The 25,000-nt window shown below is 41.6% G+C and overlaps 4 protein-coding genes across 8 annotated transcripts in view; 1 reads left to right on the forward strand and 3 right to left on the reverse strand.

Moving 5' to 3' along the window:
- Positions 1 to 5,136, forward strand: part of crtac1a (cartilage acidic protein 1a) — a 5,339-nt gene extending 203 nt beyond the window's left edge. The window contains exons 2-14 of the mRNA XM_029447276.1: positions 997 to 1,198; positions 1,295 to 1,491; positions 1,587 to 1,723; positions 1,832 to 1,988; positions 2,080 to 2,214; positions 2,603 to 2,739; positions 2,821 to 2,957; positions 3,081 to 3,163; positions 3,362 to 3,462; positions 3,542 to 3,710; positions 4,363 to 4,508; positions 4,770 to 4,809; positions 4,921 to 5,136. Coding sequence (XP_029303136.1) covers positions 997 to 1,198; positions 1,295 to 1,491; positions 1,587 to 1,723; positions 1,832 to 1,988; positions 2,080 to 2,214; positions 2,603 to 2,739; positions 2,821 to 2,957; positions 3,081 to 3,163; positions 3,362 to 3,462; positions 3,542 to 3,710; positions 4,363 to 4,508; positions 4,770 to 4,809; positions 4,921 to 4,928 — 1,649 coding nt within the window. The 3' untranslated portion in view covers positions 4,929 to 5,136. The remainder of the gene's footprint in view (positions 1 to 996; positions 1,199 to 1,294; positions 1,492 to 1,586; positions 1,724 to 1,831; positions 1,989 to 2,079; positions 2,215 to 2,602; positions 2,740 to 2,820; positions 2,958 to 3,080; positions 3,164 to 3,361; positions 3,463 to 3,541; positions 3,711 to 4,362; positions 4,509 to 4,769; positions 4,810 to 4,920) is intronic.
- A 1,398-nt stretch (positions 5,137 to 6,534) lies between these two features.
- Positions 6,535 to 10,675, reverse strand: golga7ba (golgin A7 family, member Ba). Its single transcript, XM_029447519.1, has 5 exons — positions 10,529 to 10,675; positions 9,435 to 9,560; positions 8,666 to 8,818; positions 7,729 to 7,830; positions 6,535 to 7,625 (listed from the first exon to the last, which is right to left on the reverse strand). Exons 1-5 carry the CDS (start codon positions 10,538 to 10,540, stop codon positions 7,542 to 7,544), a joined length of 477 nt encoding a protein of 158 aa, XP_029303379.1. The 5' UTR covers positions 10,541 to 10,675; the 3' UTR covers positions 6,535 to 7,541.
- A 1,244-nt stretch (positions 10,676 to 11,919) lies between these two features.
- Positions 11,920 to 20,643, reverse strand: zfyve27 (zinc finger, FYVE domain containing 27). Of its 4 annotated transcripts, none has more exons than XM_029440907.1 (14): positions 20,312 to 20,643; positions 18,323 to 18,554; positions 18,114 to 18,184; positions 17,841 to 18,027; positions 16,962 to 17,057; positions 16,358 to 16,470; positions 16,154 to 16,266; positions 15,821 to 15,892; positions 15,340 to 15,360; positions 15,227 to 15,247; positions 13,849 to 13,990; positions 13,708 to 13,754; positions 13,489 to 13,585; positions 11,920 to 13,355 (listed from the first exon to the last, which is right to left on the reverse strand). In XM_029440907.1, the coding sequence occupies exons 2-14, from the start codon at positions 18,550 to 18,552 to the stop codon at positions 13,285 to 13,287; spliced, it is 1,281 nt and encodes a 426-aa protein (XP_029296767.1). In that variant the 5' UTR covers positions 18,553 to 18,554; positions 20,312 to 20,643; the 3' UTR covers positions 11,920 to 13,284. The 4 variants fall into 4 exon arrangements, with proteins under 4 accessions (XP_029296767.1, XP_029296777.1, XP_029296785.1 ...); XM_029440917.1 differs by having other exon boundaries at positions 13,504 to 13,585; positions 20,312 to 20,642; XM_029440925.1 differs by lacking the exons at positions 15,227 to 15,247; positions 15,340 to 15,360 and having other exon boundaries at positions 20,312 to 20,642.
- Positions 20,644 to 22,846: 2,203 nt separating this feature from the next.
- Positions 22,847 to 25,000, reverse strand: part of LOC115015653 (zinc finger protein 24) — a 3,375-nt gene continuing 1,221 nt past the window's right edge. Inside the window, exons 2-3 of one of the 2 annotated variants that reach the window (XM_029443154.1) lie at positions 24,522 to 24,842; positions 22,847 to 23,970 (exon numbers count right to left, since the gene is read on the reverse strand). In XM_029443154.1, the coding sequence (XP_029299014.1) occupies positions 23,450 to 23,970; positions 24,522 to 24,842 (842 nt within the window). In that variant the 3' untranslated portion in view covers positions 22,847 to 23,449. Of the gene's footprint in view, positions 23,992 to 24,521; positions 24,843 to 25,000 lie in introns of both variants that reach the window. The other variant, XM_029443145.1, reaches the window with a different exon arrangement.

A 25,000-nucleotide genomic window follows, 5' to 3' on the forward strand; every position in this document is an offset into this window, starting at 1 on the left:
AACAAGCAGGGCAGGACTATATCGTGCATCATTTTTAACAACAATCAATCAAGAAATTATGAGTAACAGAAAAATATCACCACTAACAGAGCGTTAATATATCTGTGTGCAGATACTGTTCAGCAGTTGCACAAATGTTGATTTTATGGACGGTATGCAAGCATCGAGAGATGATTCATATTCATATGTAGGTGGATTTTGTAGAGAAACATCTCATCCTAAATCTATTTTCTATTGCAGCTTTCAACTGATGTATATTGTTTTGAGGGACTCAGATAATTGTGTATTTTTTTACACTTTGATGTGTAAAATTAATGCATACAATTGGTGAATGGGTGGTGATGGCCTAGTGGTCTAGTGGCATGGCTTCCAAACAGAACACCAGAAGTTTGTTACCATTGTACCCCTGAGCAAGGTACTACCAGTAGTTAGTTCACTGTAATTTGCTCTGGATTTGAGTGTCAGCTAATTGACCTGTAATGTAATGTGAAATTCCTCTGTAAATACATGTTACTCATGCTAGGGCTGAATAATTCATCAGAATTTTATCCAAATCGCAATATCGATTAGTGCGATATCCAAACCGCAGGAGGTGAAATATGTTTGGCAAAATATGTGTCAAAATACCATTCTGAATAAGTATTGTGATGATATAGAGATGTCCCGGCCTACAAATCGTATTCGTACGATCGTACCGATCCTCGCAAAAAATCCCACCATGATCATTTTAATATATTCTTCAATGAAAATGAGAATAATGAACAAAAATGATCACTCCTCCAATATCGTGAATCATATCACAATTGCAGTATGAGTCAAAATACTAGCAATTAGATATTTATTGCAAATCATTCAGCCCTAACTCATGCACAGTACCTCTATACATTATATTTGCTCATCATCATTATGTCTGTGCTGCTTTATACAAAAGGCTTGTGCATCATCTGCATGCATGATGAATTGAAATGCATAACCCAGCCCTGCTCTGTGTTCCAGTTGCAGTGATGTGGGGTTCAGGTCTGTTGCTCCTGGTCGGAGTCTGGTATCAGTCCCACGCCCAGAGCTCTGAGCCCATGCTTCAGGTTGTAACACAGACGATGCTTCCTCCTGACAGTCTGCACAATCCCACACAACTCAACTATGGAATGGCTGTAACAGACGTGGATGGTGATGGCGACCTAGAAGTGGTTGTGGCAGGGTGAGTGTGAAAACAGTTAGCTGTTTTCATATGTTCATTACACTACATCGACATTCTTATATGTACAAGACACATGTGTGTGCTGTTTTCCCTCAGGTACAATGGGCCCAACCTGGTGCTGAAGTACGATCGCACTCTAAACAGGCTGGTAAACATTGCTATTGATGACAGCAACTCTCCGTACTACGCCCTGAGGGACCGAGCAGGAAATGCTATCGGAGTTACTGCCTGTGATGTGGATGGAGATGGACGTGAGGAGATCTACTTCCTCAACACAAACAATGCCTACTCTGGTAAATATTGAAATCTGTCCTCAACGTATACCCAGCAGGTAATTTCAGGTAGCTGAATGTTTTATTTAGATAACTGACTCTTTTTTTTGATGCAGGACGGGCAACTTATTCAGATAAACTGTTCAAATTTCGAAATGGCCGCTTTGAAGATCTTCTTGGGGATGAGCTCAACGTGCGTCGTGGTGTCGCTAACGGCATGGCAGGACGTTCGGTTGCATGTGTAGACAGAAAGGTCAGTAACCCATTTATAAAGTCCCACAATCTGATCTCTACTTGCTTTTTTTCCCTGCCGTTTTCTCAATCATTCACAATTCCTTCCAAAAAACCTGTTTCTCTGCAGGGAACAGGCCGTTACTCAGTCTACGTGGCCAACTATGCCAGTGGCAACGTCGGCCCTCACGCTCTCTTGGAAATGGACGAGGATGCCAGTGATGTCTCCAAGGGCATCATCGCTCTGTCTGACGTGGCTGCCGAGGCTGGGGTCAACAAGTTCACAGGTCAGGAGTAGTCACGTCGGAGAGATGAAGTCTGAGATGTTCTGCAGTGTGCTGAATCAGCTCCAACATTCACGGTTTGCATGTTGTGCAGGTGGGCGCGGTGTGGTGGTCGGACCAATCCTGAGCCATTCGAGGTCGGACGTGTTCTGTGACAACGAGAACGGACCAAACTTCCTGTTCAAGAATAATGGAGACGGGACTTATGTTGATATGGCCACACAGGCAGGTGAGAATGAAACAGGAGGGGAAGAAGCAGATATATTCAGGAGTAGATATACTTTTAATGAAATGTAGTCTTTTAGTACAGTACGTAACAATCGTTAGCATGTGGATGGCTAGCTCAAAGCTCCACTGTGCCTAAGTACACCCCCACAGAGCCTTCAACATGGCTGTTTCTTTTTTAAAGGTTTTGAATAAATGAGACCAGGGAGGTAATTGAATATTGGGGTTATTACAATGAAAATGTACCATAATGCATCACTATACAGTACTACCATGCCAATGTAGAGAATTATCAAATCCTACACATTGAAACTTTAAAAAGGATTCATATCCAAATACAGTCGAGTATTTTTCCAGCACCAAGGCTTTCAACATTGTGTGAACTTGTGAAGGTGTGGAGGACTGGTACCAGCATGGCAGAGGAGTAGCACTAGCTGACTTCAATGGCGATGGAAAGACAGACATCGTCTATGGCAACTGGAACGGCCCACACAGACTTTTCCTGCAGGGCAGCGACTCTAAATTCCGGGTAAGGAAGGAGAACAGGGCATTGGCGGAAAAGATGAAGCAAGTTTGATAAAGCGAGACATGACAGTGTTCTCTTGTGCAGAACATAGCCACCGGAGGATTTGCAGCTCCTTCGCCTATTCGCACAGTCATCGTTGCCGACTTTGACAATGACAAGGAGCTGGAGGTGTTTTTCAACAATATTGCTTATAGAAGCGACGCCCCTAACAAGCTGTTCAGGTAACTTTTTAAATATGACCCTAACCCTAACCCAAAGTCCACTAAGAAACATCAAACTATTAAAAAACAACTGGCAGTAAAACTCAACTGGATGTATTTGGATTGATGTGTGTTTGTTTGCAGGGTGTCAAGGAGAGCTGATGCAGACCCTTTGATCGAGGAGCTTAATGTGGGAGACGCTGCAGAGCGGCAGGGCCGAGGAACAGGTCAGCCAGACCTCAGAACAGATGGCAACATATTTTCATCCGTTTTCTTCTCCAAATGTTATAACCTGAAGTGAATATGTGACATCTTTGCTACCTCTGTGTATGGATGAGATTTACAGAGGCACAGCTGTCAGATAAACGGCACAGTGAAGTTGTTATGTAGGTCAGCGCAGTAAGAGCTCTGTTTGTTTTGGACAGGTGGCACCGTGACAGACTTAGATGGGGACGGACAGCTGGAACTGCTGCTGGCACATGGAGAGAGTGCCCAGCAACCAATCTCTATCTTCAAGGTCACACAGGTGTGTATCTGTGTTTGTGTGTGTGTTTATAGTAACTGAGCCCTAAAGATCCACGACCTGAACTGTCAAACCTCATCAGGGCTCGTCCAACAACTGGCTGCGGGTCATCCCTCGCACCCAGTTTGGCTCTTTTGCTCGGGGAGCCAAGGTGACAGCCTTCACCAGTCAGAGTGGAGCTCACACACGCATCATCGACGGAGGCTCAGGGTACCTGTGTGAGATGGAGCCTGTCGCACACTTTGGCTTAGGTAACTTTCTTATACACTGAACAAAAATGGGACGTTCAAACATACACTGTATATCTCAGTTATTTATATTGCATATGTTAAACCTGATCTACACATTGTTTTCTTTAGTTCAGCTTCCTTGCTGAGAGTTTGTTTTTTGCGGGTTACGCGGTACCCGATCTGGTGCATGCCTGGCCTGGTTCTCTTTGAAGTTAAAAAATGCACCTACCTGTATTCCTCACGTTTATTAGTTAACCTGTGTTGTATGCCAACAATTTGTGGTTTTATAGGGAGTTACTTGCTGGAACGATTTTTGACGAACAATACATTATCCATCACCCTTCTGTGCTTGTTACCCGGTAACCTCAAGATGTTAAGTCACAGCAGCCGTGTTTTCTAACTATGGACATAACCATGCTGTCTGTGTCCCCTGCTTCCACTCTTTATGCTATGCTTTATGCTTTAAGCTAATGGCCTCCTGCTTCTAGCTTTAAGCTTAACGTACAGACATGAGAGTGCTATCAATCCTCTCATCCAACTCTCAGCAAGAAAGCAACATTTTTAATATTCCGTCAACACATATCGTGTTCTTCACACGCAGAGAAAATTAAGTTACTTTTTTGAAAGGTTTATTTTCCTCTTGTGTCATTTATACTTTATTTTTGACTCCCAGGTACTTCTGAGGTGACAGTACTGGAGGTGTCCTGGCCAGACGGCAGCTCCATCACTCGAACCCTTCAACCTGGTGAAATGAACTCAGTGGTGGAAGTAGCTTATCCTAAAGAAGGGGAAACGTCTCTGCTTGCTAATGACACGCAGGTACGCAGAACGGATCCACAGCATGAATTATGACCGCGGGTAATGTTCCAGGCGGTCAGGGGTAGGGCCCTTTAAAACCTATTTCCAAATCACCACTGTCAAGCTCTTGTCGTTTTCTCTCATTGTCAAGTTCAGTTCAATTGGAAGCATTTTTACAATAAAATAAAACCAGAAGACAACACAAAGTCTCCCGTTCTAATTCTAAATGAATAAACATATTTGTTTTGAATACCAATGAATTTCTTTCTTCTGTGTGTTCAGTGTGGTACAGGCTTTACTGTCAAGAACGGCCACTGTGCAGGTAAGAAAAAAAACAATCAGTTGTTTACAAAAAGTGCCTTAAAGATGAATACTAACACTTAAAACCATTATGTTTTTTTTATTAAATTTTCTTTAATGTTTGTTTCCACAGGTCTGTGAGGACAATCGCAAGAAATGTATTTGTGTGTACTGTTCATTATCCATCCTCCCTGTACAAGTAAACCTTCAGCGTAAGACATCACTTTAGTCTTCATCGGCTGCTTTGGTTTCCAGTACTCTGCTCATTAAGAATGTCCTTCACATGGTTGTTCTTGTAATTATTTATGTGTCATGGCAAACTCCCTAAATAAACTGCTACAAATCCTAATGGTCAGATTGTTATTTGACGGGTACACAGGTATCCTTTCCCCATTTAGTCTCACAGAAAAAACCTTGTCACGCCATAAACTTTGACTGACAGCAGCAGCAAATGCAACTCTGGCTGACAGACTAGCTGGAGTAATCACAAAGGTCTAGCTTTATTGCCCTGTGTTTGCACCTCTTTCCATCTCTGTCATGTTTCAACCATTCGTACTGTCTTGTCTTAATCTGATGTCTGCTTTTCCTTGTTTTCCTCCACCTTTTTTTCCTTCCTCTTCCCTATTCTGTCCATCCTCTCAAGCAGCATTGGCTCCATTTTTCGATGGCATCAGCTCACACTCTGTCTCCACATTTGAAGCCTCCTGTTTTAAGACAGTTTTACTACAGTGCGTCACAGTGCTCTCTGCACTCGTGTATCTTGTGGGATGGTAGTTGATACAGTAAGACAGCCTGTGACATGCAGTAACAGCGGGTGTGTTTTATCAGAGTGCATACCCTAGTATCTGGATACCTGCAGTCTGGACATTTCCTGTTTGCTCTGGTGAGCTGCAGACGTCCCTACATGTATGTAAGTGAAGACTGAAAAACTGGGGTCAGCATCATGCAGAGACTGCTGCAGTGTCACGTTTCCAGTCAACCCTGCATGCAAAATGAGGAAATTCCTGACCAAAGCCTGTCACAACATCAAATTAGCAAGTTGTTTTTAACATGACATTTAATGTTGTACCTATTTTCCAGTAAATGTCCATATAGTCAATAGTTATACAACATCCTGCTCAGTCAAGATGACACAAAGGGATATCAAACTTTAAATGAAGTGGGAGAAAGCACTATTGATGTGTCAAACACAGGTGTACTTGACAACATTAAAGGAATACTTCACCCACAAAATGATCATTTGTATATCAATTACTCAGCCTGTGTTACCTTGAGTTCTTGAAAGAAACTTTGTTTTTCTTGCAAGCTTCCACGATGAACCGAGAATCAAAGAACGTAGAAAAAGTCTTGATGAATTGAGTGAATGAATGAATTTAATGAGTTTTGCTCACTACTACCTAAACACATGCATTTTTGGCATTATTTGGTTATCAAGATTTTTCGTTCACCTTGGAGGCATGCTCAGAGGGTTTATCAGCCATTAAGCTGCAAACGTCGACGCTGATGAGAGCGGTAAAACAAACAAAATAGTAAAGCTGCGTGAAACCAACAAAAGACGCTAAAAGCTCGGAGAGCTGAGGGGAACTGTAGAGTTTGATCCATTATTAATATAAAATGTTTATTAGTGCAGCTTTAGTAATGACGGTTGCAGAGCCCTGCTGCGGTGCATGCTGGGTTACGATGGATGGGTTAAATGGAGCAAGGCCATTATATTTGTAGAACTACAGTTCAATAACAAAGAAAGATGTGCAGCTGTGATGAAACAGTATTTATTTGATGCCAGTCATATATACCTCATTGCCCCATGTATCAAACAACAAGCAGTACGAAAGTTTGTTCTTGCACAAAATGTCACCAAAATAAAAGACACATTCACATTTGTGAGCCAGTTTTTGGCAGTTATGGATCTTTGGAAGTTGGTTTAGAAATCAAGGAAGGGTTGGTGTATTTTAAAACACTACATGTAAGAATCAAGAAGACTTTTTGACCCGTCCTTTGTCTACTTACTAATGCATGTAATGCACAGTACGTCTTTGCATAATCAAAATTTGGGAATAGTCTCACTCGTTAAAGCCAAGAGGTTGGTACTGAGATATGTGTGCCTGTCTGTGTATCTAACAAAGAACATATAGGCTTCATGTGAGAAATATGGAAGATCTGCTACATAAAATACATGGACGGGCTGAATGACATTCATCTGCTACCAGACAGCAGGATTTACAGCACAGGTGAAAACTTTGTGACGCCTTCAAATACTCGTACATCCTACTTTTGCTAAAATATGGAAACTCAGCCAGAAGTATAGATAACGTTTCTTTTAAAGCCAGTGTCTGGTGTGCAGGGGTGATGGTGGAGTTCAGCCCAGTTTGGTCCGGTGTGGTGCAGCGGTGGTGGCTGAGGTATGAGGTTCGGTGAGGCTTGTGGTCTTCACTCCTGCCTCAACACTTCCTTCAAAGAAGACAGGAAGGAAGGTAATGGTACTACCACACAAAGTATTACTAACTATTTATTCTCTTCTTTTCACTGAGACATTGCATCGTACAGTAACTTCACTGTGTCGGCGCATGCACGTTGCTTTGCAACCAATTACTACAGCGCGTGTTATAAAAAGCTTAAACACCGGTGAATCCTTTGTGTGAGCTTAGCTTTGGGATGTATGGGCTAAGTGTTGGATCAGGAGTAGCGTCATTGTCCTAAGTTCTCCTCCAGGGCTGCGAGTGATCAGGGGGACATGGTCGATCAGGAAGTACCCAGTCATCGAGCAGTGCTGCCAGACACAGAGCTGCTCCCCGAGCTGGAACCACTGGAGCCCCGGTCTTCATAGATGGAAATCTCTATCTAAGAGGTGGGACAGTTAGGGACCAAGAATTTGCTTTGGAGAATGTGGAGGAAGTATAAATGAGTTTGTGCACATGCACCCAAAAACATTGAGTAAGGATACGACACGCATTCCCCTTTCTAAAGGGTCTGTGATGAGCAGCCCTCTGGGAGCAAAGATCTTCTCATTCTGCTCCTGAATGTACTTGGCTATCTTCTTCAACACCTAACGCACAGACAGAAAGAACATGAGAAATGAAGTGGAATCCCAGACATGTTAAAGGGATAGTTTGGATTTATTGAAGTGGGGACGTATGAGGTACTTATCTATGATCAGCACGGTCGGCAGGATTACCAGCACTGAAGCAAAGCAATGTGCTGCTGTGGATGGGGCAGCAGCAAAACATATTTTAGCCATCGCAAAAGATCTATATAAGTTTAAGTTTGGAATATTTTCACCGCTTTACATAGCCAGGAGACAGCCCTTTCTGATTGGGAACTGAAGCCGTTATAACAATCTATGCTCTCGCCAAAGCCACCAGACTCCACTGACAAAAACTGTAATTTTACCTCGTCGAACACTGGAGATGCTGGTCTACCGATTGTTTGTGTTATTGTGTGAAGTTGGCGAATCCAAACGAACAATTTAAAGTCACACAATAACACAAATCAAACATACTGATCAAGGCAGCGGTAAACCAGCAAGTCCCCTGTTCTGCGAGGAAGAATTACTGTTTTGTTTTTTTCAATGGAGCTTTGAAGAGAACATAGATAACGATTTAAGAAAATATTCTGAATATAGCGTACACTTAAACTGATATAATTAATTTTAGGTGGGCCTTTTTTCCGGTGGCTAAAATATGTTTTGCTGGCGCCCCCGTCTACAGCAGTACATTGCTTTGCTCCAATGCAGTAACTCCTGTCTGTTTATCCAAACGGCCATCTACTGTAAGTAATACACTGACTGTGGATACGTACCTCATAAAACCTAACTTCAAAACATCCAATCTATTGCTTTAATCACCATTAAAATGCATAAAGTTTGATATGGCCAGTCTGACCTTCTCATAGCGCGTCTCCATGCAGAGGAAGATAAGATAAGCTGTCGAACAGGCCAGACATCCCTCCAGGTAGGACTGGCCTCCTATCTTTTCTGCCTCTGCGTAGTAATTATTCAGCGTCTTCACAGTGTCTTCAAACAGTTTCCGCTCAATCTGTAGACATACGCAGAGTCATGAGTAGCAGGGTTAGAATCGGTATTTGATAGTGACAGTGGAGAGACACACGATTTCATGTGACAAATTAAATTGATTGATTGAAATACAATAATTAGCAAATGTTGAAAACGGCAACATTTATCCCTTCTAACAAGGAGGAAATAACGACATTCAAAACATTTAGTAAGAGAAAGGCTGTTTTAATTAGCAAATATCTCCGCTCACACAAACACAGAAGCCCATTTCCACCAGTATAAGAAGAAAGATGAAAGCTTAAAACGTCCTTTAAGTCATTAATATTGACAAATGTTCTCAAAATAATGACTTAGTATCGCCAAATAATGATGGCTTACAAGATCTTTTATTACCCCTACACTGGCGGAAATGGGCTACCATACATGGTACATTTGTAGCATTATATATATATATATATATATATATATATATATATATATATATATATATATATATATATATATATATATATATATATATATATATATATAGAAAAGCATTACAGTAGTTTAAATATAGTACTATGATGGCTACAAAAATATGTATGGTTGGATAGGCGGGCTTTTTCTTTTTTTAAGCCAAAGTCACGGTTCCTCACCCTGCTCTCCAGCTCAGAGGGGAACTTGGTCTGAAACCTGCAGGTGGTTCCTTCACTGTAGTCTCTCTGGACAAAGACTTTATTAGCCAGAGATGCACTGTGCCTCAACTCCTGCAGATTGTGGAACTGAGGAGGATACACACACACACACACACACACACACAGTGAGGTTTTAAACAGTGCGTCTTTAATGAGTCCACAGAGAGAGCTCCCTCTCTCTGTGCACCTGTCCACACGCAATGTGTGCAAACAGTGGCCGGTTTGGGAGTGCAGGATGATAGACGAGAAGCAGACGAGATGTGATCAATCACTTTATGGCTCAGTGTCTGCACTCATTTCTGCCTTGTTGTCTGTTGGAGCAGAGCCCAGCATCGGACACATGGGGAGTAAAGCTCCCAGAAGACGGGACAACATTTCACTATAGCTCACAACAGATCGATCAGCCAGAACAAGAGATGAGGCAGACTGATAAAAGGCCGTCCAAAGTCTCGTATTAATGTTGGGAATGTTGTTTGCAACAGGGTGTATGTTGGATTAAAAAAGTAATGTTTTCAGCACCATTCTTTCTTTATTTTCTTTTTTATAATTTCTGTAAACACAGATGCAGGCTGGGAAAGCAGTGAGGAAGGTCAGGGCTTCTGTCCATGGTGCTGAATGCTGTGTGTGCGTGTGTGTGAGTGTGTGTGTGGTCACTGGATTAACAGGGCGTCTCAACAAGACAAAAACACTAAAACAGCTTAACATCGCTGGGAGGTGATCCGCTTTTTCTGCCCTATTTCAGTTTCCATGAAGCAGTTTGACTTTCACATTTCCTCTTAATGGCTTTCCTCTAAAAAAAACGCCAGAACACGTTTTAAAGGATAAAGACGAGCAGCCCTCGGCTCGGACGACACCGGCAGCATAATGTAGGACACACACAGCCGTCAGTAGTGACTGAAGTGAGCCGCACAGTGTGCCACAGTTTCACCGCGTACAGCTACAATGCCCTCGTTGACCACGTTAACTGCACCTGTTTTATTTAAACGGCAATACAATTGAGTTTGCTGGTAAACTAAACCTCGGCAGGAAATTAAAAGAGATAATATGAGTCTTACCTCTGTCGCCATGTTGCCATCCGCCGCCGTAGGGACGAGTCCCTGCCTGCATGCGCTGAAATCGCTTTAGTGGGACACGCACGGGGACAGATTGGAGGAGTGGAGGGAGGGGGGAAGGGCGGGGAGAGGAGGGGCGGAGCTAACACAAGTACAGTGTACAGGTCATATTAATTCAGCTTTTCCAGCGTCTCACGTGAGTTTGGACGCTGCCCAAAGACAATATCTGATCTCGTCATTGGTGTAACTAAAAATAACAAAGATGGCTCTGTTCTTTTCAAGTGTCCCTGTAAACCATGACAGTGAGACGGATAATTAGCATGCACATTATCAGGACCCTGAAACTGAAGGCACATCAAGGGAAATCATTTATTTTATTATTTACATCTGCTGTTTCTCCTGCTGGGACTGCTGGGACTGCTCTTGTCCTCGAGCAAAGACCTTCAACCTGCATTAAAGGATTAGTGTGTATGATTAAGGGGGATTTGTTGGCAGAAATTAATATAATATTCAGAACTATGAACCAAACTCTGGCTCTAGACAGGCCGCCCCTCAACGTTTTTAGGAGGGGTATTAAGTTGGTTGCCATCTGCAACCTCACCGCTAGTTGCCACTAAATCCTACACACTGGACCTTTAACTGATTAACCTTTTACAGATTAGGTCAAATTTATTAGCAGACAGTTGCCTATTTACACATTTACCAGACACAAAGCAACAGGATCTGGACTCATGTTTCCAGCCACCTGCGGAAGGTAAGTCCAACATTTTAAACTCCAATTTAGCCTCCACCAACTGCTGAGGGAAGTATCTGCTCTTCAGCTGCTAAATGCTCCACTATGTTCACCAGCAAGTTGCTAACGGTGTCCGTCAGCTATTTGGTGCTGAGCAGGTTGTACAGCGGGATTATCAGAGCTTCTTCAGCTCCGATAGTTGATGGGAGTGGTGAGTGAACCAAAACAAATTGTAGGTTTCAAACTCCAAACAATAAACTGAAAGACATTAAGATGCTCTGTAGACTGGAAGGGGGATGATTCTCTGTTGACCTTTCACATAACACATGGTCATTTGATCTATTAATATTAAAACTATTGATTAGAGCAGCATTTAGGATTTTGATCTGCTAAGCAACTGAATACATAAAGAGTTGGATTCCCAAAAGATAATTAAAACTTCAGAAAGATAGTTTATTTGAAACTGCAGAACTTGAAATATACTATTTTCAAAGCAAGATATTCCAATGCTATGATGCTTTAAGTCTTACAATAGATTATTCAGTTGCTTTGATTGTGTTTTTATTATGGCCTTTCTTTGCTTCAATACTTTCACACTTCTGAAGCAGAGACAGCCTCGCCTGCCAGAACGTCGAAAAAAGATCATACTTACCACTTGTGACTAAGTTCATGAAATCATCAGAGTTTATTTCAACAATGGCATTATTTCATCCATAAAATAAGGGCAAATATACAGACTTAATTAGGTCAAAGAATAACTTGCACTTTCTGGAGCTTTAAATTAAATATATATTAGATATAGTAGAACAATGTCTAGTAAGAGGTATTATCTGATTACAATAAAAGCAAAGCAAACTATTACAATCGTCCGTGTCTGAATCATGATTAAAACAACTTTTCCACCAAGATCCACATTTTGGGTTATAATGCCTCGACCTCCATTCTTTTAAGTCCGGCTTGCAAGAGTGTGAGGCTCTGAGGATGATTGCAGCTGGTTGCTCAGTCCATTTAAATCCACTTTATTCCAGTTGGGTCGAATTTGATCCAGTTAGAGGAAAAGCCCAGGGTCCATGGACAGTGTTTCTGACATATAGGATGCTGCTATACCCCAAAACTCTGACAGGTCGACAAAAATGAAGCACAAATTTGATCATTACAAGTAGACCAAGCTGGTCTGCTAAACACGATTTTTACAAAGCCTCGTCACTGGCAACTTGTCCAAAATGTAATGTGATTCATTGCTGCAGGTCATGTATTTTCAGTTTACTGCCATAGATTTCCCATTGTTTTATGGCATGTCATAATTATTTCCCTTATGTCTTCTAAGCTCCTCTAGTGGTGGTGGGTGGGAAAAATGCTGTCCTCAAAGACAAACCCAGAACCAATCACATGACATTGTTGAGCAGCTGCAGGTCAAAGTGTATTGTTGGACAGCAACCACATGTGGAGCTTCTTTCAGTCGGACCGTCCATTATTTTGTTCATCTAAACAAACCAAATTCTCACAACATCGCATGCATCACTCTGGCCTTAAGTCTTGTTCGTAGAGAAACGTCCCCCCAGCATTACAGTACAGTTAAACTGCTACACAGGGCTGAAGATATTAACATTCAAGTGGAAGTAACTTTGTGGCGAGTCAAAGCATGTAAAAGCGAAACCATCTATATAACCCGACACGGCCCGACCCTGGCCTCCACCCTGCATGCTTTGCACCTCCCTCTGCACAGCAAAGGGAAATGTCATTTGATTGTGGAGCCATTGTGCTCTGTAGCAAGTCTCATTGATTCATAAGGTCCAGTTCTTCATTGAGAGTTGAAGAATAAAGAAATATTTAACATATTACAGTAGAAGTCCCATAAGCAACACGAGCAGCAGACGAGGGGTGTATGTGTGGGGGGGGAATTGGTCTTGACAGATATGAGTACCTTAACTTGAAAACCAAGGCATTAGGTTTCAGTAACTTGGAGAAGGGCTCTGGGGATGAACAGTGAAAAGACTCCAGCTGGCCACTTGGAGACAAAACTGACTCATTGTAACTTGATGAGAGAGGAGTTACAGGCGGCACAAACAAATACCGTCTCTCTCTGGGCCTCAGGAGCTGCAGAAGAGAAGAGAATAAGAGAACAACATCATGAATCAGAGTACAGGCGAGTGCTGGAATGTGACACGATGCAACTGTCATGCAATTTGAACAATCTGTGTAAAATGTTGGAATGATAAAAAACATTTACATTTTCCCTTCTCACCTGTTGCCCCCATGCAAGATCTCAGCACCTTGAAGGAACAGCATCGGGAACAGAAGCTGTTCCCACAGTTACTGCAGCTCCTCTGTAATACCAAGAGACATCGCGTTGAAGCTCGTGACAATAGCACAGTAAGACTAAATGAAATATGACAATGACGAGATGCCTAAATATATCCTTATTATTGTCACAGGTTTTCAGTCTCACCCTTTTCTTCAGCACAGAGAAGACGGCGTTGCAGCTGGAACAGTTGCCTTTGGAGAAAAAGAGAGAGATGAATAGTAAAATACAGACACTCTTTTTTTATCACTTAGTTATATAAAGCAGCATGACTCAGAGCAGACTGACCTGTGCAGGTGGTGGGGTAACGTTTACGCAGTTTCTCCGTCAGTTTGGACACTTTGCTGCGTATTGGCTCGTTGCGGCTCAATAGACCATTTTCAGAGATGGTGTCATACTCGGGAGCTCCAAGAGGCCCTTCATCATCCTCCTGAGGGAGAGGGAAGAGGGGGGAAGAGGGGGTAAGAGGGGTGATGGACAAAGAAAAATGCAGTCACATACTGTGTAATCTGGAGTTACGTCTTTTGGAGTATGACAACCTGGCCAAGAAACCGAGCCAGAAACCGAGCCAGCCTCAGCAGGAACTGAATTCAATTCCTTGTGATTCTTTTGTGAATTTCAGGCTGTTCGACTAACAGATGTTTGACAAATAAATCAAGCATGATGATGGCAAGTACTAGTGCCACTACTGATATACACGAAAGGTGGAAAATACTTGCATTTACAGGGAAAATACATGCATGCATGCTTATACAGCTGTACTTGATCTATCTGCCAAACATAACAACATCAAACCCCCTAAAGAGCTGCGGACAAAACACCAATTTGTATCCTTGTAATGCTGACCCTATAAAAGATATCAGATCAGATCTCATACATTTATTTTTATATATCAGATCAGATATCATCAGATCAGATATCATCAGATCAGATATCATCTTTTAAATCAGGTTTTATATGTGAATCGCTCCCTATGCATTATCGTTGAGGAGTTTTGAATCACTTAGGAGTCTTTGTATTATCCTTTACTCCTATTTTTAGACACTTTTATGTAAAGTTTTGATCTCATATCGTCTTCTTTTCATTTTTTCATTTTTTTATTGTTGCTGCTTTTGGGTTTTATTGTATGTAAAAACATTTTGTAAACATTGTTTGTAGAAGAGGTGCTAAATAAATAAGGTTACCTTCATGTTCCCCAATAAGATTTCCACAAGAGCTTTTAGGGAACAGGATAACTTGTCATGTGTTGGACAGCAGACATCCAGTTTGAAAAACAAAGTCTGCTGATCGTAAACTCTAAAATATAAAATGCTATTATGCAGCTACTCTGTTATGTATTAAATGTTGTAATTAAATAAAGAATATGCTTCTATGCAAAACGCTTGGTCATAACATGCTTTCAATCAAAACACACAAACATCAATGAGTCCATCTTACTGAAATGGAATGAGGAAGGAAAAGCCGATTTCACTAATGCAATACGTCTCATGAACAATGCCAGTCATGCAGACTAGACATTAATGAGCACCCTGTATGATGGGATTACTGGAGACAACTATAGTGGGCCTGTTAATGATGGTGTTGTCAACACTGTTGCATAACTCATGCCAAGGGGACAAACACAGGAACGGATGGATGGATGGGAGGCACTGGGAAATCCACTTACCACTAAGACCAGAGGGGTTTCCTTTAGGAAGCAGATCAACAAATAAGAACAAAGTTACCCAAAGACTCTGATATTCAGTGCGATTACACAGGAACATACCCAAAACCACTCACCTGCAGGGTAACTGAATGTTCCTGAGTGCAGAGGACAGCAGAGAGAAACAGGAAGTAACAGAACATACGTCAGGAGAGGAGGATTTTTCCCACGACCAAGGCAAGCTCCAGCATGTTTGATTCAAATGTGTAATTCAGAGTTCTTTACCTCAATTTACCAGCCACACATATTATACATCGGCTTCAGAACATATTCACACACTTTATTCTGATTTAATATACTTTGTTCAGTCTACACAGAACAGCTCATAATGGCAAAGCAAAAATATCAAAAACTCAGACCTCTCCTTTACATAAGTATTGAACTCTGGGTGCATCCTTTATGCTTTAATTATCCTTGAGGTATTTCTAGACCTCGATTAAAGTCTAGCTGTAGCATCCGATCGCCGATTAACTTGAATTTAATGCTTCTATGTTCCTTTATCCTTGTGTGGCTTTTTTTTTTAGAAAAGTGTACAACTAAGTTGATAGTGGTATTTACCTCAATGGCATCCTTAAATTCATCATCAGGCTCTGCCTCCTCAGCTTCCTCCACACTGCCAGGAGACAGGTCCTGTCATCACACAGACACACAGACACACAGACAGACACAGACACAGACATATAAACACTGGGCTGATCGCAGGATCAGCACCTTGGACAGAGGCCGTGCTATAACTGATGGATTTGCATTACTCGTACTGGATAAATACATTGAGAGCACGGGATAAAGTGGATAAGAAGCTTACAGCAACGGTTGGTTTAATGTAAATCACAACCTCTAAATCCTTCAGTATTCAAACCCACATACACTTTTCCTGCTCCCCACTCTCACCTCCAGACTAGTTGGTGTGGGCGTCTGGTCCAACAAGTGGCAGTGTACCGCTTCTTCACACTTTCCCTCGGAGGCCTGGCCCATGTGGAGCAGCTTCTTAAGGTCCAACAAAACTGGAACCACGAGAGAAACGACACTTTAGCTTTACTCTCTTAAATGAGAGCAAGTGTTTAGCCTTGCTGCCTGCAGACAGGATGAACTGACCTCTGTAGAAGTCTCTGTTCCACAGGAAGATGGCGCTGTTGAGCCCAGCGAGCACCCAGCCCAGCGGAGCGATATAGAGCAGGCACGCCAGTATTAACATCGCTCCATAGAACCTGGAGGGAGATATTACTAATGTCAGGTCACACTTAGACAAATCACAATATAAGTGCCAGCACACTCTTACAATGAGTAGCTTTGAATTGAATGCAGTTAATGTTGTAACCCCTGACCTGGGCTTAAATAAGACAGTATTTAAATTTAAAAAATGTATGCACCTCCTCTGATTTTTGTATTGTACATTATGTATTTTGCACAGTACTCTCTTATATATTTTATTCCTACTAGTTTTTGGTGTATACCTATTTGAGGATAGTTATGTACTTACTTTGTACTCTATATTCATGATATCTTATGGAAATGTATGCATTCTGTATCTACTCATCTTTTGTACTTTGACATTTAATGTATCTCATTATCTTAAGATAGTATTTAAATGAAGGTTTTTAAATGGAACAGAACTAATGATCTGTTCACTGTTCTGTTGAGTAATGTCTACTGATTTACAGGTGATACTGTCAATGTGAGTGTGTGTGTGTGTGTGTACCTTGATGACTTGGTGTGATTATCCCAGTACAGGACCTTGTAAAAGGTTTCTGCTGACAGGCAGGCAGAGGACAGCATGTCATCCAGGTGCTTCAACCTGGTGAAGACAACAAACATGAGCACGTCCACAGACAGAAACACTGCGAGAACAAAGATACACTTCAACCCATACATGAACAAACACCATGTAACATATGACACACAGACTTATGACACGTGGGTGCGAGCCACAGTTTGTAAACCTGTTCCAAAAAGGGCAACTGAAAGATTTTTTTCATTGTCAGTTAGTCTATTAATGTTGTTTCATTAAACAACAAAAACATGTCTTAATTTATAAATGATTTACTTATATAATGATATAAAACAAAGAAAACAAGCAAATGTAAAGGTATCCTGTGGAGTTTGTGACCACAAGCGCCGCTGTAGGGCAATGTTTTGATGATTGGGGACCAACTTTTTAAACGGCTTTGTAAATATTTTATGAGGTAAGAAATGAATAAAAACAAGTTTGTAAAGCTTCAAGGATATTCATCATTATTATATTTTGGTGAAAATAATTTTTTAACCAGGAAAACTCAACAGAGTACCTAAGCACTTGTGAAGCTGTAGCCAAGAAGTGTAAAGTAACTGCGGAGGAGGCGCAGCATTGATTCAACATAAATAATTATTATTATTATTTTAGATCTGGCTGAAATGCAGAAAGAAAAAGTAACACGCAAGATCTCATTGTATATGTCACACACACACACACACACACACACACACACACACACACACACACACACACACACACACACACACACACACACACACACGTTAAGTAATGAAGATAATCTTTAGTAAGCCTTGCAGCACATAACCCCTGCAGTGTCCGTCTTACAGGTCTTTGACTTCCAGCATGGCCTCCTGTTTGGTGAGATGCACCGTCTGCAGGTCCCTGCGGTGCACAGCGTGATAGTGCCTCTTGTGGAGCTCAGAATCTGAGGCTCTGCCCCCACACCTGTCCTGCAGGTAACCCAGGGCAGCCGGCGCCGCCAACGCCACCACACCCACTGTGATCCAACCCACTGAAACCAAAGAGGCAGACACGACAGCAAGTTAATAACACCAAACAAAAGCTGGATCAATGTTAGTCTCTAATGCCTCATCTTACCTTCATTAACAGTGCAGAGGAAGACATTGAGGAACATGCAGACAAACATTGAGCACAGGGGCATCTTCCATCTGAGGGATAAAAAAAAGAAAATCAGATATGGAGAATACTCCAATATAAATTTGGCTTCCTGGCATTGCTACGCTCATCCAAAAGCAATTCTATTATATGATGCTCAAACAGGCCACCGATAAAACACACATACACACCCGAGCAGGAAGCGGGTCAGCTCCACTGCATCGCCAGCTGGTTCTAGAAACAGAGCCATTCTCTTATAGGACACAACCATGTTGAGGAGGTCAAAGTTCGGTGTGCACCGCGGGCTCCCCAACTCAGAGGCATCTGGAGACCCGGGGGTCTCTTTAGATAATGTGCGCGCCAGATCCCCCCCTTCCCCCGTACCACGTGAGGAGTCCCGGGCGACGCCGTGCATCATCATCCCTGTACAGAGAGGAATAGAAAGCAGGCAGGATTCACAGGCTGAATTGACAGTGAAAAGACAACAAGATTCCTGACTTGCTAATGTCACCGCCCCCTAAAGAGATATACTCTGAGATGAACTCTTGACCCTGTCGAAGCAATTTCACAATTCGGTTCCAAAGAGACTGACTGACAGGAAAAGTAGAGATTGAAACTGTCTGTTCAGAAGTTGGTAAGGAGTGCAGAGACTGGTTCCAGATCACACAACTCAAGTGAAACAACATGGCAGTTAAGTTTTTTTATCAGGCCAGGGAGATTGAAACCTTTAAATGCCTCATCAAAAACAACGTAAAAGAAAAATGTGCAACCTTTTATGTGGATGTTCAATCAGTGTTATGGGTTGAAGCAATGAATTCCTCAGTGTGTGCTATATCGACAGAGAAAGTGGAGGTAATATCCTCTTACACGGCTAACGCAGCCTCTGCCTCTCTCCACTGCATTTCTTCGTCCGTATATTCTGGCTTGAACAAATACTGCTGAATATCCGAGTCAGTCAAAACACTATAAAATGTATCCTCGTCCATAACATCCTCTGCACTCGTATTTTGAGCTGCCATTTTCACTGTTGGAAACGTTACTAGTTTACAATACAAGCAAACTTACAACAGGTTTAAAAAGTTAACCAGAGCTGAAATAGTCTGTGGTTCTGGCTGCAGGAAGAACAACAGATTTTGCAGCTGCACGCTCAGCTTTGTCGGTCAATATAGCACACACTGAGGAATGTGTTGCTTCACTAGACTACTTATATCAACACTGACTGGACATCCACATGGCATGTTTTCCCTTCAACAGAATATTGCTGCAGTGATGTTGAGGTGTACTCCAAAGTGTGTCAGTACTCATTAACGTCACAGTTAGGTGTGGCTACATTTGCCCTATTTGACCATGCTGGCCTACTGCTTGTTATACAACAGCAAGGGGCGGGGGAAACCTGCTCAATTGGAGTGCAAGCAGCATACCAGGCTGCAGGTATGATGTTGAATCTCAAACTGCAGCAGGTGGTGGAGATGCTGTGGGGATTTTCTTTCACAGCTTTTTTGTGTCAGCTGAGATACAAATCTTTGCGTTTCAAATTTAAATGAAGTGGAAACCTGTGCTGGTTGGGTATTTGGCATTGGGTTTTGGAGCACGGCACACTTCTGACCACAATACGTGCAACATACCTCAAACTTTAAAATAGACATGGCAGTTAAATCGCCCTCTCAAAATAGATAATTTCACATCTTCTATTGTTTAGATTAATCATGCCGAGTAACTTTACCCCTTAACTTGTCTCTTATCTCGTCTTTGTCTTGAATTGCTCTTCTATGGTCCAATCTAGTATAGTTTATACTTATATAATATACTTATACTAGTTGTATATAACTCTATTTATCTGTACTTCTTACTATCTTTGTGCTGATGCAACACCCGAATTTCCCTTCTGAGGATCAATAAAGGCTTATCTTATCTTACTTTGTAAGCCTAACTTGCAACAACATTTATTGTATTTTTTTTAAGTGCATTCCATCCCTGACTATCTTTCTTTTGCAATAACATGTGAAATCCAAGTATTTGTGGTGACCCTGAGCAGCCACCAGAACCAGCGCTCAGTGGCCTGTGATGCTGTCAAACAGGAAAGTTAACTTGGCTCGTTGACAGAAGGACGCGGATATTATTGTTACTTCAGCCAAGCAAGCTAATATTATTCCCAGACAGAAATAATAATAATAACATACCCCGAGCTGAGTGTCCGACAGCAGCCAACTTATGAAGCAGCAGCTGAGAAGTGCTCAGGCGGAACTAGCGAGTCCCACCGACATCACCAGCCTGGAGGAAGGAAGAGCCTCCAAATCCACACGTCCCGGTCAACATGACAGCAGCCTGCCCTCCTGCATGAACATGAACTTGTCAAAACGAGGAGGTCTGTATAACTGTCCGGGTGTCTACGGAGAAAATCGACGGGTTAAGCAGATTTTTCTGTTTGGCTGCTTTCCCTAGCTGGCTTTGTTAGCTCTTTCCTGTTATGTCAGTACATCCGCTTCTTCGTTTAATCCAGGCCGAATAGTCGATGGTAGAAAAGGGCATATGTACGATACAATCGATCACAGAGAAGGATGATCTTTGGCTGCAGAGTTTGACTGATACGAGCTTTCCTAAAATCACACATTGTAAGATCATTTTAGTAGGAAGGACGTGAAAATAGATTATATTGAAAAATAAATCAGAAATGGCTATTTGAAGACCTTATGTAATACTACTTAAAAAGATTCTGCTTACAGTAAGAATTATGTAATTCTTTATTTGCTTTATTTTTTTTAAATGTTCCTTTCTCTTTATTTTTGCTTATTTTTGATGATGTTCTAATCTCAAAACAAACACTCCTATCGCCTATATCATTGGTTTGTATCTGTGAATATCATTCTTTCATATAAATGGTAATGGGCATTGACACATACTGTATGTATAATCTTCTTTGGCTCAATATAAAGATTTGAAATTGAATAATTACATTTTAATTACATTTAGGCCATTTCACTATAAAATTCAGAATCTGCAAAAATATTTTTCATTTAAAAGTTTAACTAATTCACATAAAATGTCTCCTACTTCCCTACAGTCACTTTTTCTCTGTATGTTCAGTTTCCACATGAAGTTGCATATTGGACCATGATTGGCTTTCAAACTAGCTGTGATGTCACATCATGCTTTGTTGAAAGCAGTAATATAGTTACAGAACAGCACAGCTGGAGGACACGTCAACAGGGCAGAGGGAGGAATGTTGTGATTGAACGAGAAACACACATTCCTACACAGCAGTAATTAATTCACCCGATTTAGTCTCGATATACAGTTGAGTAGTGAGAGTCCTCTACTTGATATGGCCCCATTATTGAGTGAAAATTACAAATTGAATGTTATTTAGCTGCCGTGAATTCAAGCTGAACACATCTTTTAAATGCCACCAGTTAATCCTACAAAGTTCAGCATTGACAGTCAGATTATAGGTTGTCACTGAGATTTAGAGTAAAACTCATCCGTTAAACTTCTGTTCAAGTCATTTGGTGCAATTCCTCCTCCACAGGACAGAAACTGTTCTGCAGCTGCTGTCAAACATTTGAAGACAGTCGTGTTTCCTGCAGGAATTTAAACACTTTATCAGACGATGAGTGTGCAGGCAGGGAGTAACAAAGAGAGGGAACAGACGTAAAAACCTTAATACAAAGATTAAAAAACAGGGAAAGAGATGTAACTGATGGAGACACCAAAGAGTCGTCACAGGTGTCAGTACCCGAGACACACAAGCACCCACACTGCCTTTATTTCCTTTTTAAAGCATCCAACCAATCTAATGAGTCTACACAGGGATGGTATGAGGGGACAAGAATATCTCCTGGGACACTGGAATAATTTCATTAAGCATCAAGTTCACAAGTACCTCATTGGTAACTCCATTATACAGCAGCAACAGGCTCTTCGAACACATAAGATGTGACATGCACAATGATGCAAACATTGTGTGTACCCGAGAGATTTTCATTGAGGCAGTATAAGTTACCTGTGAAACAAACAAGTGTAACCATATTTTGCCATTGTCTGAGTGTATTTGACATTATTTTGCTTTCCCAAGTCTTTAAATTATTTCGTGGTTATTTCATAGAAAGGACAAAGTTGACTCTGCAGATTGTGACCGACAGTAATCCAACTGCAGCGGCGCTCAGGAACACTGAATTACCTGTGACACACAGCTGTAATTCAACATCTGAACATGTCTGGTGTGATGCAGTTGGTCATCGTCTCTTATAATTGCAAAATACATTCACTGCATTACTAATAACACTAATAATTTCCTAACCTTCATTTCTTTGGTTACAAGATTGTGAAGACACATTGATATGTGATCTTTGTCACCCTCTCCTGGCAATCTGAATGTCTCCAAGTCATCTTTTAGCCACTGTTCTCAAACCTGCCTGCAGGCTGACTACGAACACTCATCTGTCATGGAGCGAGTGACTTCTTGCGGAGGACTGAGACTCTGCAGAGACTGTTGTTGATCTGGATGCATCTTCTGTTATCAGGTGCTTGAAAAAAAAAAGGGTTTACATACATTTACTCTGACAAAATCAAACCTCAGTCTATAGTCTTCTATCGCATACATGTTGGTACAACGCTGACATACTTTGTCCACTTTGAGGAATTTCCAGTGTAATCTAAATGACAATGTATATTTGGAGACATGAGGTACGCAAACAATTTGAAAAACAAGATTGTCATGAATTAGAAACATTTTCTTTAATAACTATCATAAAACAAGTTTGGGGGGGGAATTGCACTTAGAGTAACACTGAAGGTTCAAAACACTTGATATCAATAAGTGCTACAGTCATCATTTAAAGGCTGATCACATAGCGACAGTATCCATTTGTGTTTCTACTTAGTCTTTTTCTACTAAAGAGGACACTGATTTATAGATAGTCATGTTTCAGTAACTTAATACTTTGACCTCAATAGTGCCTATAACTTGTAGAGATGCTACTTTCTGGTTGAGAGCTTTTAAGAACAATACCCGTGATCGCAAAAGGGAAGAACAGTGAGAAAAATGAGGAACAGTACAGACAGGAGGGTCCCAGTTATGAAATAACCACTTTTCTGAAACAGCCAGAGATTCATTTAAAGCTGGGGTAGGCAGTCTTTTGGACAAGGCTTGAATATAATGAAATGGTTTGCCCAATGACGAAGAAGAAAATAAAATTGCCTATCCCAGCTTTAAGGTTAGACCAAATATGTGGCCCGTCAAAACCCTGATATTAACCAGTAATTACGATCCTACTTCACACATAAAAACTATACTTTTTTATTTTATTTTTTAAGTGTGGCTACTGTAGCTGCTTGCTGTGTGAACGCTGGTGGAATTTAAGCCCCCCACAGTTCCTGAAGGACTTCCCACAATGTCCGCAGATGTAAGGCTTCTCTCCGGTGTGGATGCGGAAGTGCCTGGTTAACGCCCCAGAGTGACGGAAACTCTTAGAGCACACTGAGCACGTGTAAGGCATCTCTCCCGTGTGGATGCGAAGGTGAGTCTTGAGGTTCTCCATACGGTTGAACTCTCTGTGGCACTCTGTGCAGCGGAAGGGGCTGCAGCCCGGCGGGTAAAGCTGCAGTCTGGTCCTCTTGCTTCCATCTACGGGCTGCTGAAAACACTGCTGGAGCCTCTGCTGGCACTGGCTGTAGTGCCGTCGCAGCAAGCTGGGCAGGTGGAACGTCTGGCCGCAGGACTTGCAGGCGTAGAGGTTGGTGAAGGTGTGGCTGCGGCTGGATTGCACGTGGACTCCATAAACTTGCGGAGGGGCTTCTGGGATGGGAGCTGGTTCTGCCAGCTGGAAGATGTTTGGGAACTCTGAGGAGAGGGAGGGAAGATCTGTGGAGTTTAGGAGTCAAGTGGCGGTTAAACTGAAAGGAAATTATTAATTTTTTACCTTAATGCAATCTACTTTTTAAAACACTTTCAGTCATAGATAACATGGAAGAGTGAAATGTTTTGTACAAATCAGCCATAATAGAATACACTGTAAATATATTTACATTAAGTTAGTGTTGACCCCATAATGGACATCGAATTTATTTAAAGGTTTTACAATTTTCAAAGTATTTGATGGTTTGACTGCTTTCAAACGTATCAGAATACATTGATGTTTAGCAACAAAATACAAATCAATAAAAAGGCCTTGGTCTGAATAGAGTTGGACATTTGATCAAACTTAACATTAGTATAGATACATTTCCTGTGCCCTGGATTCTAAATGCTGTTTAAGAGGTGAAACACAAGACGTTAAGATACTGAATATAAAACAGTAAACCACCAATCTGAATAGTTATCCCCACTTAATCAGTTAGAATTTTTAAAAAAGGGTCATTTTGTGGTTTCAGACTCATTGTTGTCCGGCTTACCCTGAGCCAGCCTGGTGCAGGACAGAGAAGAGTTTGAATCTTGGCTCTGAACATCCAGCACTTCTGGTTTCCACTCTTCCAGCATTTCAGTCTGGACCACTGACATGCACTCTGGGCTAAAGTCCTCTACTTTGACGGAGTCTAAACAGCAAGCTGAATCATCCAGCTCCTCTCGCTTTACTGTAACATGTTCTAAAGTAGTTTCATCATCCAGGCTGGGAAGTGGTGACGAGTCGCGGTCTTCAGCGGCCAGTTCTTGACATGGCTGGTTAGTGCTTTCTACCTCCACCACACACACACGGGAGACTTCATCACTGACTTCTGTAAACAAAAAGATCACAGGGTGCACGCAGTGAGAAAGGTAACATTAGACTGCATTATTTTCTAGAGCATAATAAAATATTAATATTTTTTAAATTGTAAAGTCTTAATTCTTATGAATTATAGATAGGAGCACATTTTCCCAAGTACATTGCAGA

The sequence above is a fragment of the Cottoperca gobio genome, chromosome 1 (assembly GCF_900634415.1).
Source record: "Cottoperca gobio chromosome 1, fCotGob3.1, whole genome shotgun sequence".
NCBI classification, from domain to species: Eukaryota; Metazoa; Chordata; class Actinopteri; order Perciformes; family Bovichtidae; genus Cottoperca; species Cottoperca gobio.